General features: G+C 44.1%; 1 protein-coding gene across 1 annotated transcript in view; it reads left to right on the top strand.

Moving 5' to 3' along the window:
- The first annotated feature begins 1075 nt into the window (after positions 1–1075).
- Positions 1076–16443, top strand: part of PSTPIP2 (proline-serine-threonine phosphatase interacting protein 2) — an 86486-nt gene continuing 71118 nt past the window's right edge. Inside the window, exon 1 of the mRNA XM_079108411.1 lies at positions 1076–1280. Within this exon, the coding sequence (XP_078964537.1) occupies positions 1248–1280 (33 nt within the window). The 5' untranslated portion in view covers positions 1076–1247. The remainder of the gene's footprint in view (positions 1281–16443) is intronic.

Raw genomic sequence — 16443 nt, 5'->3', positions numbered from 1 at the left:
GACTTCCCTGCCTTCCTCTGATCTCGCTGCGTTCAAAGCGTAGGAACTACTGGGTCAACCGCCGGGTGCACGTCCTTGGAAAGACCCTGAGCTGGAGGCCATGGCTCCATCTTTCTAGTTATGGATGACTTTATTGGTGGGGTTTCATCACAATAGACTTGGGGTGGTGTTATGGGGTACAGAAGATTTTAGTCTTTCAAGGTCACCCCAGCAACTGCCTTTTCACTGTGTCTGGACCCAATTAGAACAAGCACAGGAGGCAAATGGTTGCCTTTCCAAGCTGGGTTGCGGGAAGTGTATGAGCCAGGGAAGCCTTGACCTTCATCCTCCCCTCCTTGAGTACCTACTTCTTGCCTTGGGGTGACTGTTGGCTGTCTTGCCTCTGACTGTTAAGAACTAGAAACAGGTCTCACCAGGTCTAGAGATGGATCTGACTTGCTCAGGCAGAGGGTGGCAGAGTGGAGTGAGACAAGGAAGCTCGGGTTCCTACTGCTGGGGTGGCATTGGTGGAGAAAGGACGTGTATTCTGAGGACCCCAAGAGGGTCAGAGAAGAGCTGGGCTCCTGCTAAGGGACATAGAGTTGAGGGGAGACTGCAGCAATGACATTTTAGACTAAAACTAAAACTTCAAGGCCTGACCTGCAATAGGAGCTCCTGGGGTCACGCACAAGACTGGCCAAAGCGCCTACTTCTTAAGCGACTGCTACCTTGCCAGTTCCCAGGATTTAGGGAGCTTGCACCGGGTCTTCACCACCACACTCTGAGATCAGGCTGGCTCCAGGGTTCCTTTCACCGAACCAAAGAGCCTGGATTTGTCCTTGAGTGATTCGGTTGAGGGGATCTGGTGGGCAGAAAACGGAGCCGAATTCCGAAAGGAGACACGACCAGGTCTTTGCAACCCTCAAAGGCTTCCTGAAGGAGGGAGGATTCAGGGCTAACTTGTTGATGATTACATGTCACTAAGGCGCTTTAAGTTTGCCCGGGTCCGGGCGCAGATCGCGCACCCTTCACCCGGCGAGTGCGTCTGTCCCTACTCATTCCGGGGCGCTGGCTGGCGGGGATGGGTGGAGCGCAGAGTGCGGACTCGGGCGGGCGGAATCGGGCGTGGCTTAGGACCCGGGGGCGGTTTCCCTGCGCGACTGTGGAACTCCGAAGTTGTGCCTGACCGAGGGCTGTGACAGGCAGGCCTGCCGGCGTGTTCCCTCCTGCGGCACCGACTCTCCTCCGCGCCACCGACTCGCGCCAGCATGACCGGCTCACTGTTCAAGGCAAACTTTTGGGTAAGTGGAGGGAGCACAGCGGGTCTGCCTTGGCTGAGGACAGGACCGAGGGGCGCGGCGAGCGGGCCGACACCACTCAGTGACCGTGCGTCCCGGGCTCGGCGAGGCCCAGTCCTGCTGCTCTAGGGGCACACCCGGAGCGGACCGCGGTGGCTGTCCTCTCGCTGCCCCAGGCCTCTACCACCGCGTCCGCAAATCCCTGGGGTCAGTCCCTAGGGTCCACTTGTACCCCCACGAGCGCGTACTCCAGAGGACAGGCATAGCCAGAGACACCTTGGATCGGGACACTACACCTCTAACCTCACCGATGAAAACTGAGCCCAAAGGGAGGAGCGACCGGTCTGGGCAGAGTCGCCGCCGGCGGCTGAGCCTGAGCAGGTTTGGGAAGACCTGGGGTGGGGGCGTGAGCTTCCTCAGGCAGACGTGGCCGTCACCCCCAGGGGCCAGCTTTTCCACAAAGGTACAGTGCGGAGGGTTTTCTCCGCTGGAACTTCATCCTGTCTGACAGCCCTGTTTTCTGACCCCTTCCGAGCCCATGGGGCACCCCAGAGAGGCCAAGGCGTGAGAGCATCTCAGAGCTGGGGGAGGCATCTAAGGCCAGCCAGAGGCGGTCCAGATCCTAGGCATCAGGTCTTCCTGTCCCTTCCCTCTGTCAGTCCTCTTCCCCAACCTGTCACTCCCCTGGTAACTCTTAAAGGTCCAGGCCCCCTCATTTAGACAAAGGACCCTCATTCTTTTAGGAAAGAGCAGGAAGCTGCCACACCTGAGAGTTAGCCTGCAGCAGCCAGGGGGCCCTGCTTGGGACCCTACTTGTCCCCTCATTTAGCTTCACTACTACCTAGCAGGTCCTTGTCCCTACCATGGGCTGCTGTGTGGAGAAGGCTGACTGTGTGTCCTCAGGGACAAAGTTTAGACCCTGTCTGGTGAGGTTGAAGTTTTTGAGTCTGGGGACAGCCCACCAGTAGGATGAAGGGCTGTGGCAGCCTCACACACCTGGCTCTCTCAAGAAGCCTGTGAATTCTCCAAGCACAATATAGAGCTTTGGGGTCCCCATGACAGGCACTGTGAAAAAAAGCAGGACAGAATTGCCTTTTCCCCCTCAAAGTGTGATACCCAGTCTTGAGATCTCAGTGCAGATGTCACTGCTGGAAGCCTTTCTTGACTGCCCCCAGTAGGCCCTGCTCACACAGGCCTCACCTGCTCCTTCTTGCATTTACTGGCTAATGAGTTCGGTAGTCCACAGGACACAGCACTTGTGGACACATCCGGGGCCTACTCTCTACACCACTGCCCCTTGCAGAGCAGGCACACAGTGGGTTCTCACCAAATATTTCTTGAATGAGTCAAATGGGTCTGAAGTCCCTGGGTATGTGAGTTGGGAGAGCTGAAGTCTCCTTCCTCACAGGGCCTCTGGCCAAAAGGCAGGCCCCTCAGCTGTTCTGTATGCATTCTTTGGGGAGTGGCCAGGTGAGGGTGAGAATGAAGTCTGGGTTGAGAGAATTTGGGTAAAGTGACTTACACTTTCAGAAGTTACCTGAGACCCCAGGTGACAGTTTGCAGAGGCATCTTCCATCTTTAGTTTCCTGTGACCATTGATGTCATATAATAAAGACAATTGCTATCCGTACTACACACAGACTCTGTCAAGCACTGCTCTAAATGCTCCCCTCACAGCTACCCTGTGGGGTAGCTTACTTATCAGCCAATTTTACAGATGAGGAAACTGAGGGCAGGGAGCTTAAGCAACATTCCCAAGGCCTTAGAGCTGAGAAATAGTGACTCAGGGATTTGCGTGGACTAATTGCTCAGCAAGTACCTCAAAAAGGGTGGCACGGGGGCTGGGGTTATGGCTCAGTGGCAGAGCACTTGTTTAGCTCACTTGAGGCACTGGGTTTGATCTCCAGCACCACATACAAAAACTAAATAAAGAAAATAAAGAATAAAACATCAGACCTCTGCTATTTAAAAAAAAAAAAAAAAAAAAAAAAAAGGTAGCACAGGGAGAGAGTGTCCCAGTATAGCTTCTGTATGGCCTCTTTGACATGCCAGGGGTGCAGGTGAGCAGTCTTTGACTCTTCACATGAGTCTGTCTTTCTCCTCCAGCTCCAACCATGAGTTCCTGGATGGTAGGCATGCGTGTTCCCACTGGCTCAGAGCCCAGCACATGCCATTGTTCTTAACATATGGATACCCAGGAATCAGATGGATAGGACACAGTCAGCCAGGACTTAGGAGAAAAGGGCAGGGAGAAACTGTTGGAGACGTAAGGGCTGCCTGCTGGGGGTTTCATGTTCTCAGGAAGTAGGGGAGGCAGGATGTTGACAGTGCCAAGGAGATGGCAATAATGTTTGTGCTTTAGGGATGAGAGCTAGTGATTGGATAAGGTAGAAAACTCTGGAAACAAATGGACATCGATTTACTAGATTTAGCAAATTTCTCTGGATCAGGCACTCTAATGGAGGTGACCTTCATAGGAGTAAAACCACCACCTGTAGCAAGTTTGGTTTAAAGATGGATGTCGCCTAGGAAGTGAGGTGGGGAGGGAAGTTTTGACTTTGAACATCTGACCTTAAGAATATGGAGGAGGAGCTGGGTGCAGTGGCACATGCCTGTAATCCCAGCGGCTCAGGAGGCTGAGGCAGAAGGATCCAGAGTTCAAAGCCAGCCTCAGCAAAAACGAGGCGCTAAGCAACTTAGTGAGACCCTATCTCTAAATAAAATACAAAATAGGACTGGGGATGTGGCTCAGGGGTCAAGTGCCCCTGAGTTAAATTCCCAGTACTGCCCCGGGCCCTGCAAGGAAAAAAAAAAAAAAAAAAAAAAAAAAAAGAATTTGGAGGAGGAAGGTACTGGGAATGGGGACCATCCAGCAGGGGCCAGGAAACTGGATCTCAGGTAGAGGGATCCATTCCAGGTGGAGACTGTGGGGAGAGGATGGAAATGGGAGGTGGAACTGTAGAGATAAAAGAGGTCAAAGCTGCAGGCCAGAATGAAGGTGAAAGAGGAGAGGAGAGGAGAGGAGGGCAGGATTGGGCTGTGTAGAAGGGGAACTGGAAAATGAGGTGGGGGCCCCTCAAATAAGGAAGTTAGTAGGAGGAACTGGTTTTCAGAGACAGAAGGAGGAGGAGGAGGTGGTGGCAGAAGTTATGTTAACAATATTTAGTCAAGTTTAGCACCTGGAAAAAACCAAGACCAGCAGAGTACAAAGCTCCCCTCTGCACCAGTACATGTTTCTGCCCCTCGGCCCCATGCCAGGGTCGCTTCTTTGGGGCGATCTTGATGAAATGGAATTGTCTGGGGCCAGGACAGGGTGCCAGGCAACAGAGTTTGGAAGTATTCTAATATTTTAATAACCAATACACTCTTGGCATTGTGTATCCCTTGATATTCACTGGTTGATATTCTGGGTTCTTGGAGCTGGTGGAGATAGCTCTTGGAAAGGGTGTCTGGGTGAGAGAATTCATGGAATAGCATGAAGTGCAGGAGTGTCACTGGCTGTCAGTAGAGACTCTGAGACACACTAGCTCTTACAGTTGGCTATCCTTGGAGAGGTTGCCTAAATCTGTCAAGTCTCTGTTGTCCTTTGAATAAAAATGGGTATTATAATAATAGCGTCTACTCCACAGGACTCTTGTGAGGATTAAACCGGAGGGTTTAATGCAGTTCCCAGTCCAGAGTGAGCACTTGTAATTATTAGCTATTGTTATCATCAGGGCAGATGACAATTAAAGGAGGGAGGGGACAGTTACTCACGGAGAAAGAATAAAGAGATAAAGTCCAAAAAGAAGCACTAATGGCAAATACCTGTTTTTAGGGTGGGGGAGCAAGGGGACAGAGAAAGAGAGGCAGGGATAAAAGGATATAACCAGAAAAGTCATCGCAGCCCAAGAGAAGAACATTCCAAGGAGTTGAGAAGCCCATTGTTAAATGAAATACATGTTTCTGAAAAAGTATAAGTCATTTTGTACTTTACAAATAATTTTATTTAAAGGCACTTTAAACATGTTTTTAAAGGAAACTTTTGGTGGATCTGTTTCAAAAGGAAATAATCAGTATTCTTTAAAACTGGGATTGGGAAGCTGGGCATGGTGGTGCTCCCCTGTAATTCCAGAGACTTGGGAGGCCAAGGCAGGAGGATTGCAAGTTCAAGGCCAGCCTCAGTGATTTATGGAGGCCCTAAGCAACTTAGTGAGACCCTTTCTCAAAATAAAAAAAGAAAAAAGGGCTGGGATATGGCTCAGTGGTTAAGTGCCCCTGGGTTCTATCCCTGGTACCAATTAAAAAAAAAAAAAAAAAAAGGAAAAATCCCAACCCAAAACCAAACAAACAAAAACCAAACAACTGGGTTGGTCCTCAGCTGAGTTTGCCTGGTATTGGTGCAAGGCTTAGTGTATCTTCTCTGCCGCTCCTCCCTGTACACGCTCTCCTTATGATTGGTTAAGCTGTGTAATTTATTTTTGTTATCTTTGATGGCTCCTCATCAGAATAAGATGATGACCAGGGATGTGGTTTCCAGAGCGCCAGGGAATGGCCTGGCCACACGGGAGGAGAAATTCCAGTCTTTGGCAAGATCAGACATGGTGCTCTTCAGATGGGGGTGTGCTCAGACACGGTGTCTTTCAAATGTGGGCGCACACAGGTGACGGTAGAACCTGTTCCAGAAGAGGTAGATTAGAGCATCCCCACCCCAGGGGATTTCCAGGTGCCTCCCTTGAGCTCAAGGTCCCACCTGCCCCTGGATGGTCTTCCTGATTCCCAACGCTCTGGGTCCTTTCCAGCTTTCTAGTCTCTGTCTCAGCACTTGCACCTGCAGTAGATGGGGCCCCTTTTTCCACCTAGGGATTGACCTGGGGAAGTCCTGGGGCCAGCCAAACTAGCAATTAACCTGTTGTTAACCCAGGGACATCCGTTTGCTCCCAAACCTTTGACCAGATGGGAATCTTGTCTTTGGGGGCCTTTCCAGAACTGGAGCTGATGCTATGACAGGCATCCCTTTCCTCTATGGGGTGCTAGTTAGTCAGTGTGGAAGCCTGCCTTTTATTTATTTTAATTTAGAGAGGGGGGGAAAAAAAGATACTGTCACAACAGCCACTCCATGCTGACCTCATGTGCTACTTTATACAATGTTTAGGTAGTTCTAATTTTTAAAAACTCTCTCTTGGATCTGGTCCCTTGGATACCATGAAGACTATTTTGTATTGTTTTGCTTAAGTAGCAAAAGGCAAAGTCAAGACATTGGCAGCTACCCTCTCCAACTCATTCTTCCCAGAGCAGCCAGAGGAAGCTATCTTTAAAGTAATTGTCAAAATTCACCACATCTTCTTTTACCTGAAAAATTTAACAAATAAGGCATGCGACCTATCTTTTAAGGAAGACAAAAATATTTTACTGAAATACACAAGACAAAAACTGGATAAGTGGAAAAGCACAGAGGGTTTTGGCTGGTAAAGTTAACTTTTTTTTTGGGGTGGGGATAACCAGGGATTGAACTAAGGGGCACTTAACTACTGAATCATGTCCCCAGCCCTTTTAAAAATGTTTTATAAAAAGATAGGGTCTCGCTGGGTTGCTGAGGGCCTCGCTAAATTGCTGAGGCTGGCTTTGAACTCATGATCCTTCTGTCTCAGCCTCCTGAGCCACTGGGATTACAGGTGTGTGCCACCATGCCTGGCTAGTTTTTAATAGTAACATAAAATTGAGAAAATTAGCTGGGAATGGTGGTGCATACCTGTAATCCCAGTGACTAGGGAGGCTGAGGCAGGGTCACAAGACCCTGTCTCTAAATAAAATGTAAAAAAGGGCTGGGGATATTGAGGTTCAGTGGTAAAGCACCCCTGGGTTCACTTTCTGTTGCCAAAAAAAAATTTTTTTTTAAGAAAATTAAAAGGATATCATTAGGGGCTGAGATTGTGGCTCAGTGGTAGAGTGCTTGCCTTGCATTTGTGAGGCACTGAGTTAAATAAAGGTATTGTGTCCATCTGCAACTAAAAAAAAGGTGATTATTAATTTGATATTTTCCCCAATATTTTTCTCTGTATTAATATAATCATAGTATATGTATTATTTTGTATTGCAGTTTCAATTAAAATATCATAATTTTATTTGATATATTGCGATCTATTTTCCTAATGACTATTTAAAAACACAAGGGACACAATTATTCTCTTTCTGGTTGGCAAATATGGAATCGCCAAACTTTTCTGTAATAAATAATGTTGTGATGCACGTTATTCATGTAAGGCATTTAAACTTGAGATTCTTTACATATCTATTTCTGGAAACATGTAATAGAACTTGTCACTACCCAGCTGTGTTCCTGTCACCTGTTTCTCTGATAAATCACTCTCTCCCTTTCCATGATGATAATTTCATACCTTTTCCACTTGAACTTCCACCTTTATAGGAGTATCAATCCCTTCACTGTTCCTTACCTCTGGGAATCTGCTCCAAGGACATATTCCTGGTTATCAAACACAGACTCTATTTTCTCCATCCCCAGAAGATCAGATCCCACTCTATAGGACCTGAAATAGATCTTCAAAAAGACCTCAGCTCTGAGGAGTAGAAAGCATTTACATGAGGCCTTTGCCCGATCTCTTGCAGATGGCCAGGCAGGTCTAGTCACTATGGGCTGATCCTGTGGGCTGTCTGTCCCTTGCTCAGGCTTTCTCATCTACCTGTTCTATGGGAGTTACTGTCTGTCTGTTCAAGCAGGATTCTCATCTGATTCCTGCTCATAAAAGCAGTTGACTTGACCCTGACCAGCCTGACCTCAGGACCACTGTCTTGGCTGGGGCCTCTCCCTGGCTGACACAGGCTGGCATTGGTGGCATCTATGGATGAAGAAATTTCATGTTCCCCCATGTGTCCTCGACTCTAAGTTAGAGGGAGCAAATGGGTTGGAAGAGTCAAGGCACCTATCTGGAAGAACGTGACTTCTTCCTGTCAGAACGAAAGTGAAGGGCCCCAGGGCCAAAGGTCTCAGCAAGCCAGAAACCTCTGCTCTCAAAGGGCCAGGAAAGTCCTGGTGGCAGGGTTTCAGATGGGGGAGCTGGAAGCCTGAAAAGACCAGGGTCCCTGAGAAAGCGAGTGTGCAAAGACTGCAGCCATTTGGGAGGGAACTGTGATGGATTCAGAGAGAACAGGATGTGGGGAGGGAGAGGCCCCCAGGCAAAGGTGGCCATAGACCTCCTGGTCCTGCCTAGGTGTCACTTGGGGTCTTCACACTATTCTACTCAGAGTGTGTGGATGACCTGCCCAAAGCCACTCAGTCAGCCAGTTGGGGCCTGAGCTTCCTGTTGTGCAGCAAGGATAGTGAGATCTGCAAGCCTCAGTGTGCTTCAAAGGATGAAGAGGTCCTTGTCATGCTAAGGAGGTGGCATTGTGGTTGTGATGCACTAGTATGTCAACAGCATAGTGTCTTTGCAATTAAATTAATTTAAAAATTGAAAGAATGAAACCAAAGATTGAAATCACTCACAATTTAAGGAGTTGTTAGAACAAGTAAAATTTAGTCTTAATCTCTAATGATTTTTATTTAAAGCAAGCACCAGGAAAGAGAGTTATAATATTAACTCAAAGTCATTTAACAATTTGTAAGAAAAAGACCTCATTTTCATTTAAAAAAAATACGAAGATATAGTAGGGTATCGTTTGGAAAATATTTAGGGATTGTAAAACAAATAGTAATACTTGTTTTCTCTGTGATTTTAGGCAATTTGAAAATATAATTATTTTCTTTTTGCTTATCTCTACTTTAAAATGTTTTCTACAATAAAATAAGTATAGCTTTTAAAATGAAGAATTAGAACTGGCGATGTGGTTCAGTGGTAGAGCATTTGCCTAGTAGTATGTGCAAGGTCCTGGGCTCAATCCCCAGTAACCCATGCCCTCCGACAAACAAAGTTAAAAGGCTTTTTTCTTAAAGTATTAAAAATGGGACAAGTAAACCTGTTCAGATCATAGAATAAAAGTTTCAAACCCAGATGAAGTGGACCAGCCTGCAAGTCAGAAGCCTGGCCACCTGTTCATACCAAGGCCAAGACCTTTCCCTTTAGGCACAGGGAGATCCCATCCAGCTGGTGACAGGACCAGCCCAATACTTATCCCTGTGGCCAGACTCCTCCTTACCACCTTGGCTTTCAATCAGAGACTTGCCTTTATAGATGTGGATGGTCCATTTTTTTTTCAGAGGGGTATTGGGGAAATGAATCTAGGAGTCCTCTACCACTGAGCCAATTGCCCAGTCCTTATTTATTTTTTATTTTGAAAAAGGGTCTCATTAACTTGGGATCCTCATGCCTCAGCCTCCTGAGGAGTTAGGATTACAGATTTGTGCCACTGTAATCAGTTGTATTTTTTTAAGCATATAAATGGAAGTTAATTATATATTTTACAATGTGTTCATTGTAGAATAATCATATATTCTGTAATTTTAAAAAATCTTTTAAGTACTCCCCAAGAAATGTAGATGAAATCATGTGCACGTGATTTACCTGTGTGACAGTGATTCACCTTCTTGGGGAGCCCTTGTAGAGGTCTCTGCTGAGTGAGGGGAATGTAGGGCAGGACTGGGGTAAGGTACTTGGGTGTGGGTCCAAAATAGAAGGGTTGTCAAAAAAGTCAAGTTAAATAATTCTTTTAGTGCAGGTGGTTGAGGGGTTACCAGGGATTGAACCTGGGACACTTAACCACTGAACCACATCCACAGTCCTTTTTACTTTTTATTTTGAGACAGGGTCTACTAAGTTGCTGAGGGTCTCACTAACTTGCTGAGGCTGACCTCAAACTTGCTATCCTCCTGCCTCAGCCTCCCTGGTCACTGGGATCACAGGTGTGAGCTTCCACAAATAGCAAGATAAATAATTCTTTAATGGAATATATATATATATATATGTTATATTACATATGTATATATGTAATATAATATGTATATATACATATATACACACACATACATATTTTGCATGTGACATTCCCAGATCATAATGTAATATTTTTGAAAATCAAGTTAATGCAAAAACAAACAAAAAACAAAAGAAAATAAAATCCCTTTTGATGAACAAAATGTCAAAATTTTAAAGAAAGCATTTGACCTTGTGCTTGCTTCCAACAATCAGAACTGCTCATCTGTGCTGCATAGAGAGAAGGAAGAGGGACTGTGTGTTTGAGGCCCCTCCAGGAGCTGCATGAATGAGGGTGCACATGTCAACTTCAGTCAGGTACTTACCCAATAAGAAAGTGGCCCTGTAGGGGCCGGGGTTGTGGCTCAGTGGTAATGTGCCTGCCTAGAACATGTGAGGCACTGGGTTCGATCCTCAGCGCCACATTAAAAAAAAAAAAAAAAAAAAAAAAAAAAGGCATTGTGTCCATCTGTAACTAAAAATAAAAAAAAAGAGAGAATAGAGACATCTTTATTAAAAAAAGAAAGAAAGAAAGTTGCCCTGGGAGCGGAAATGTTGGCGTAATCCTGGCTACTAGGGAGGCAGCAGGAGAATAAGAAGTTTGAGGCCAGCCTCAGCAACTTAGTGAGACCCTGTCTCTAATTGAAAGGGTGAGGATGTAGCTCAGTGGTAAGGTGCTGTGTAAAGATTCTGGGTTTTCCCCTAGAATGGAGCTGGTATGTTTGTTTTCTCCATCTCTTTTCTTATCTGGCTTTTAAAGTGATCTTTCTAATTGACAAGTGAGAATAAAAATGAATTGTGAAAATACAGAAAACGGTTTGACTTCACTAATAATTAAAAACTCAAATGAAAACAATACTAGCATTATATTTTTCACTTAACAAGCTAGCTAGTTTAAAAAAAATGTATTAAGTGCCAGTGCCTTCCACTGGGGAAGGAACAGGGAAGCGGGCAGTAAGTCTTTGCCAGAGGCAGGGTAAACTGTTGTAGTTGTTTTGGAAAAGATTTGGCTGCATGTGTTATGAGACTTAATAATCTCAAATGTTTGCACTTGTTAATTCCTCTTCTAGCAATCAAGCTTAAAGAAGTAGTCCAAATATGAAAAAAAATCCCAGTTTACCAGAAACAGCATTATTCATACTATCTAAAAGTCTGGAGTAGTCTGGGAAGAGTCAATACTGATTTTACTTTTGGCAAGGGAACCAGCTGGAGGCTCAGGCTCAGACATCACATCCAAGCATGCCAACAATCAGCGAAAGAGAGAAAGAAAGTGTCATAAAGAGCCATTTGCCTGCCCCCCACCCCCCAGAGGAAGTTTGTCCAGAAGGGATCTCTTACTCAAAACCACCTTCCAATAATGGTTTCAAATTTTATTATTTCCTCTTCTCTTAAACTCCCATCTTCGGAGATCCTAGTTTTACATAACAGACCCTGCAATTCAAATTATCAAAACAAAACAGTTACTTCCACCCTGCTTTTCCACCTAAAAAACTCTTCCTGCTAGTCAGGTGCAATGGTGCATGCCTGTAAGCCCAGAGAGCCTGAGGCAGGAGGATCGTGAGTTCAAAGCCAGACTCAGCAATTTAGCAAGGCCCTGGACAACTCGGCAAGAGCCTGTCTCTATTTTTAAAATATTTTAAAAAGGGCCGGGGATGTGGCTCAGTGGTTAAGCACCCCTGGGTTCAATCCCTGGTAAGAAAAGAAAAAGAAAAAGAAAAAAGAAAATTCTTTCCCAGGGCTTCCAGAATCCTCTTCTGTGAGGCCTCTTCTACACCAGCCCTGGTAATGCTGGGATCCTCTGTTCCAACAACCCTATTTCTGTACTTCAGCTGTGATGCTACTTGCAATGTTATCCTAGAGGGCTCAGTGGCATAAGCTTTTGCCCCATGTGGGTCTGGGTTTGGCCCTGCTTGGCTCTGCTATTGCTGTTACATCTTGAGCTGATAGTGGGTGTAACTTCTCTGAATCTCTGTATCTGCATTGTAACATTCCTAAGGATACCTGTTAGGGTTGGGATGAAAATTCCCATTTTTAACAAGAGTTTACTGAGTGCCTCCTTTATGCTAGTTGCAATGCCAGATTTGAGGTGTTTAAACCCTACTGTGTGGAACTCAGAGTAGTCAAATAAATACACAATTAAGGATCTTGGTAATTGATTGCAGTAGAGGAAATACATAGGATGTGTAAGCTTCCTACTGCTGCTATAACAAATTAGCATAGATTTAGTGGCTTAAAACAACAGAAATTTACTTTACAGTCTTATTTTGCTTTGCAGTGTGAGAGATTGAACTCAGGGTCTCACTTATGCTAGGCAAGTGCCTTATTGAGCTACATTCCTAGCCCATCTTATAGTTCTTGATGTCAGAAATCTCTCTGGGCTAAAATCAAGGTGTCAGCAGATTGCATTCCTTAGAGGGGGTGTGAGGGAGGGTGGAGGGGAGAATTAGTTCTTAGCTTTTTCAAGCTTCTAGAGTTTACCTGCATATTTTGACTTGTGGGCCTCTTTTATCTTCAAAGTCAGCAAGCACATTACTCTGTTTCTCTGGCTATTAAGGACCCATGTGATTTCATTGGGCCTTCTTGAACAATCCAGGATAATCTTCCTCATCTCAAAGTCCATAATTTAATTATAGTTGTAAAATCTCTTTTGCCATATAAAGTCACATATTAACTAACTCCACAGACCAGTACATCTCTGAGGGTTATTATTCACTACCACATTGGGAGATTGAAGTACTGATTTGTATGGGGGACAGATTGGATGTGCGGAACTTCTCTGAGGAGGTGACAGGTGAACTATGATGTGAAAGGCAGAGTCGAGCCAGCCTTGTGAACTGTGGGGGGAAGAGGAGGACCTGTCGTGTCTGAGGAATAGAAAGTACAACGCATCATCCAGAGGAAGCAGGCCAAATTGCTAAAAACTGGTTTGAGATAAGTGAATTTGCTGAAATGATCCAGTCACTTAAAAGTTGTTTCTAGTAATTAACTAGAAAGTTAAAACGTGATTTTCTCATTTTAAATAATTTAAAAAAATTAATAGGCTTTATTTATTTTTAATTTATTTATTTATTTTTTTTTGTGCCTGGAATTGAACCCAGGGATACTTAACCACTGAGTCACATCCCCAGCTCTTTTTTTTTTTTTTTTTTTTTTTTTTTAATTTATTAGAGACAGGGTCTTGCTGAGTTGCTTAGGGCCTTGCTAAGTTGCTGAGGTTGGATTTGAACTCTCAATCTTCCTACCTCAGCTTCCTGAGTTTCTGGGATTATAGGCCTATACCACCATGCCTGGCAAAAGGTTTTATTATTTAGAGCAGTTTTAGGTTTACGGAAAAACTAAACAGAAGTAAAGATTTCCCATGTAGGTAGGTTCTTCCTACCCTGTATCCCCTGTTACTAACATCTAGCATTAGGGTGGCACAACTGATGAACTAATTTACGTACATTATTATCTAAGGTCCATAGTTTATTTTAGGGTTCACTTTTTGTTATCTATGGGTTTTAACAAATAAATAATAATATATCCATCATTATTGCATCATATGGAATAGTTTCATTGCCCCCAAATTCCCTGTGCTTCACCTATTCCTCCCTTCCTCCCTTCCTGAATCCTTTGCAACCAATGATCTTTTTACTCTCTGTAGTTTACCTATTCCAGAAAGTCATATAGTTGGAATCATATAATTTGTAACCTTTTCAGACTGGCTTTTTCGCCTAGAAATATGCATTTAAGATTCCCCCATGTCTTTTTGTGTCTTGATAGCTCATTTCTAATCACTGAACAATATTCCATTGTATGGATGTGCCACCACTTATTTATCTATTTGCCTGAAGAACATCTTGTACTCAGCCCATAAAGAAAAATAAAATTATGACATTTTCCGGTAAAAGGATAGAACTGGAGACTATCATGCTAAGTGAAATAAGCCAGTCCCCAAAAAACAAATGTCGAATGTTCTTTCTTATACATGGATGTTAACACACAATAAGGTGGAGGATGAGAATTGAAGTTTGTTGGATTAGACGAAGAGAAAATCTCTTAGTAGAAGGGAAGGGGGATGAGAATATGAATGACAGTAGAATGACTTGGATGTAAGTTTCCTGTGTTCATATATATGAATACATGACCAGTGAAACTCCACATCAGGTACAACCACAAGAATGGGTAGTTATACTTCATGTCGTAGAAAATACACTTTACCTCATGTATAACTAAAAAGAACAACAACAAAATAGAACATGTTGGATGCTTCCAAATTTTGGCAATTATGAATAGAGCTGCTATATATAAATATTTGTGTGCGTGTTGGTATGGGCATACTTTTTCACTCAATGTAGTTGAGATTTAGTTTCAACAAGTCAGCCTTACTGGTCTAGCTCAGTTGAATGTCATTGTTACATGGGTGTCACATCTAATATGCCTGAGAACTGCTGAAAACTCATGCAAGATGTTCACTGGATCTGCCAGTTAGAGAAGGAGCAGAGGAAGTGGACTTGAATGAACGCATACTAGAAGAAATTCTGCAACTTGCTTCTAAAATCCTATCATTTGAGACATGCTGAAGTCTGAAATTTGAATATACAAAACTTTCTCATTCCCATTAATTGTGGACCTAAAATACAGAAAATCCCAAATACACTGAACTTGAACTGGTCTCAGTGAAATGGCAATGGTGAAACTAAGAATAAACTAGGGTCTGGGGGTGCAGTTCAGTGGTAGAGTTCTTGTTTAGTGTAACCAAGGTCCCAGGCTCTATCCCCAGCACGGCAACAAGAAAGCCCCAAATCTAAATCTAAAGTTTAAGTTCAATTTAAAACTCTGGAAAAAATTCTCTAGAATAACACAAGTTGATGTCAATTTTATAAAGAGTTAGAAGGAACACGTAGAAACAAAAGCTACATATTTTGGGGGTGGGAGGAGCCTGGCTGGCTGAGACATGGGGGTGAGTACATCCTGGAATCCACAATGAATTACTTGGTGTTGTTCCTCAGAATCAAAGTTACTTAGTCTGATGTGCAAATCTGGAGATTATTGCACTTATTTGAATATTACTGGTTGAGTAACACCTTTTGCATTTATATATTTCTGTTCCTACTAGGAGAATAAAGACTTTAGTCAAAGCATAATCTAGGCCTTAGTTTCTTCATTTATAAAAGGTGGAAATTAATTTTGTGGTTAATCTCTAAGATGCCCTCGAACTCTAACATCTTAGTACCATGGAACATGGCAGGAAAGCAAAGAGATTCTTAGAATACCTAGAATGTTTAGGAAATGGGATATTCTGATTAAGTGATGATTAACCCTGATTAATTGCTGGTTCAAAACTTGTTAGAAATCATGAATCTTTGCCTGGAAACATCCAAGTCTAGAGAACATAAGGAATTTTTTTTTTTTTTTGAGGATTCTTCTGATTATGTGTGGAGGTTTCAGGAATGGAAATGGATAAGATGGAAGAAACTGAATGGCAATGAATGTGCTGAAGCCAGGTTTTACCTTAGAAAAGAACCGCTTCCGTTAACATGAAATATTTTCTATTAACTTGCAATTTCTTGGAATGAAGAGTTAAGCTGAGGTTTCCCAGTAATAGCTGTGCAATGCACCCAAGACATTACTCCTTTTTTTTGTTACCAGGGATTGAACCCAGGGGCGCTTAACCACTGAGCCACATCCCCAACCCTTTTTTATATTTTACTTTGAGACAGGGGCTCACCAACTTGCTCAGGATTTTGCTAAATTGCTGAGGTTGGTGATCCTCCTGCCTCAGACTCCAGAGCTGCTGGGATCCCAGGCATGCACCACTGCACCCTGCTCCAGACATTACTTCTGTAGGGATGCAATAGCTTGTCTTCACAGTTGGTTTCTTTGGACTTCCAACTTTATTCCCTTTTGATCATTCAGTTCAACCAGGAAGATAATCGACAGAAATTAAAGATCTTCAAAATTGTATTGTGGTTGGGATGTGGCCTGGCAGTATCAGAAGCTGCTCGAAATTTTTGTGGATTGGCTGCAAAGTTTGCACTTGGAGTGAGAGGACACATGTCAGCTGGTACAGCATGGTTGGCCATCCGCTTGGGCTTGACCTCCTTTGGATTCCTGGCTTCCAGTTCTATATTTACTTTTGATTGTAGTGGCAGCCACTGATTGTTTGATCTGGCTTGTTTTCTTGGCTTGGTGTCTGGACTGCTGAGGTTGTTGTCTTACTCTTGACTCCCTGGGGGAACCTAATTCTAATTTGGGGGACAGCTAACCTCTCAGTAGTT

Source organism: Sciurus vulgaris (genome assembly GCF_902686455.1).
Source record: "Sciurus vulgaris genome assembly, chromosome: 13".
Taxonomy (NCBI): Eukaryota; Metazoa; Chordata; class Mammalia; order Rodentia; family Sciuridae; genus Sciurus; species Sciurus vulgaris.
The sequence above is the reverse complement of the archived record's forward strand: the minus strand, read 5'-3'. Positions and strand labels throughout refer to the sequence as shown.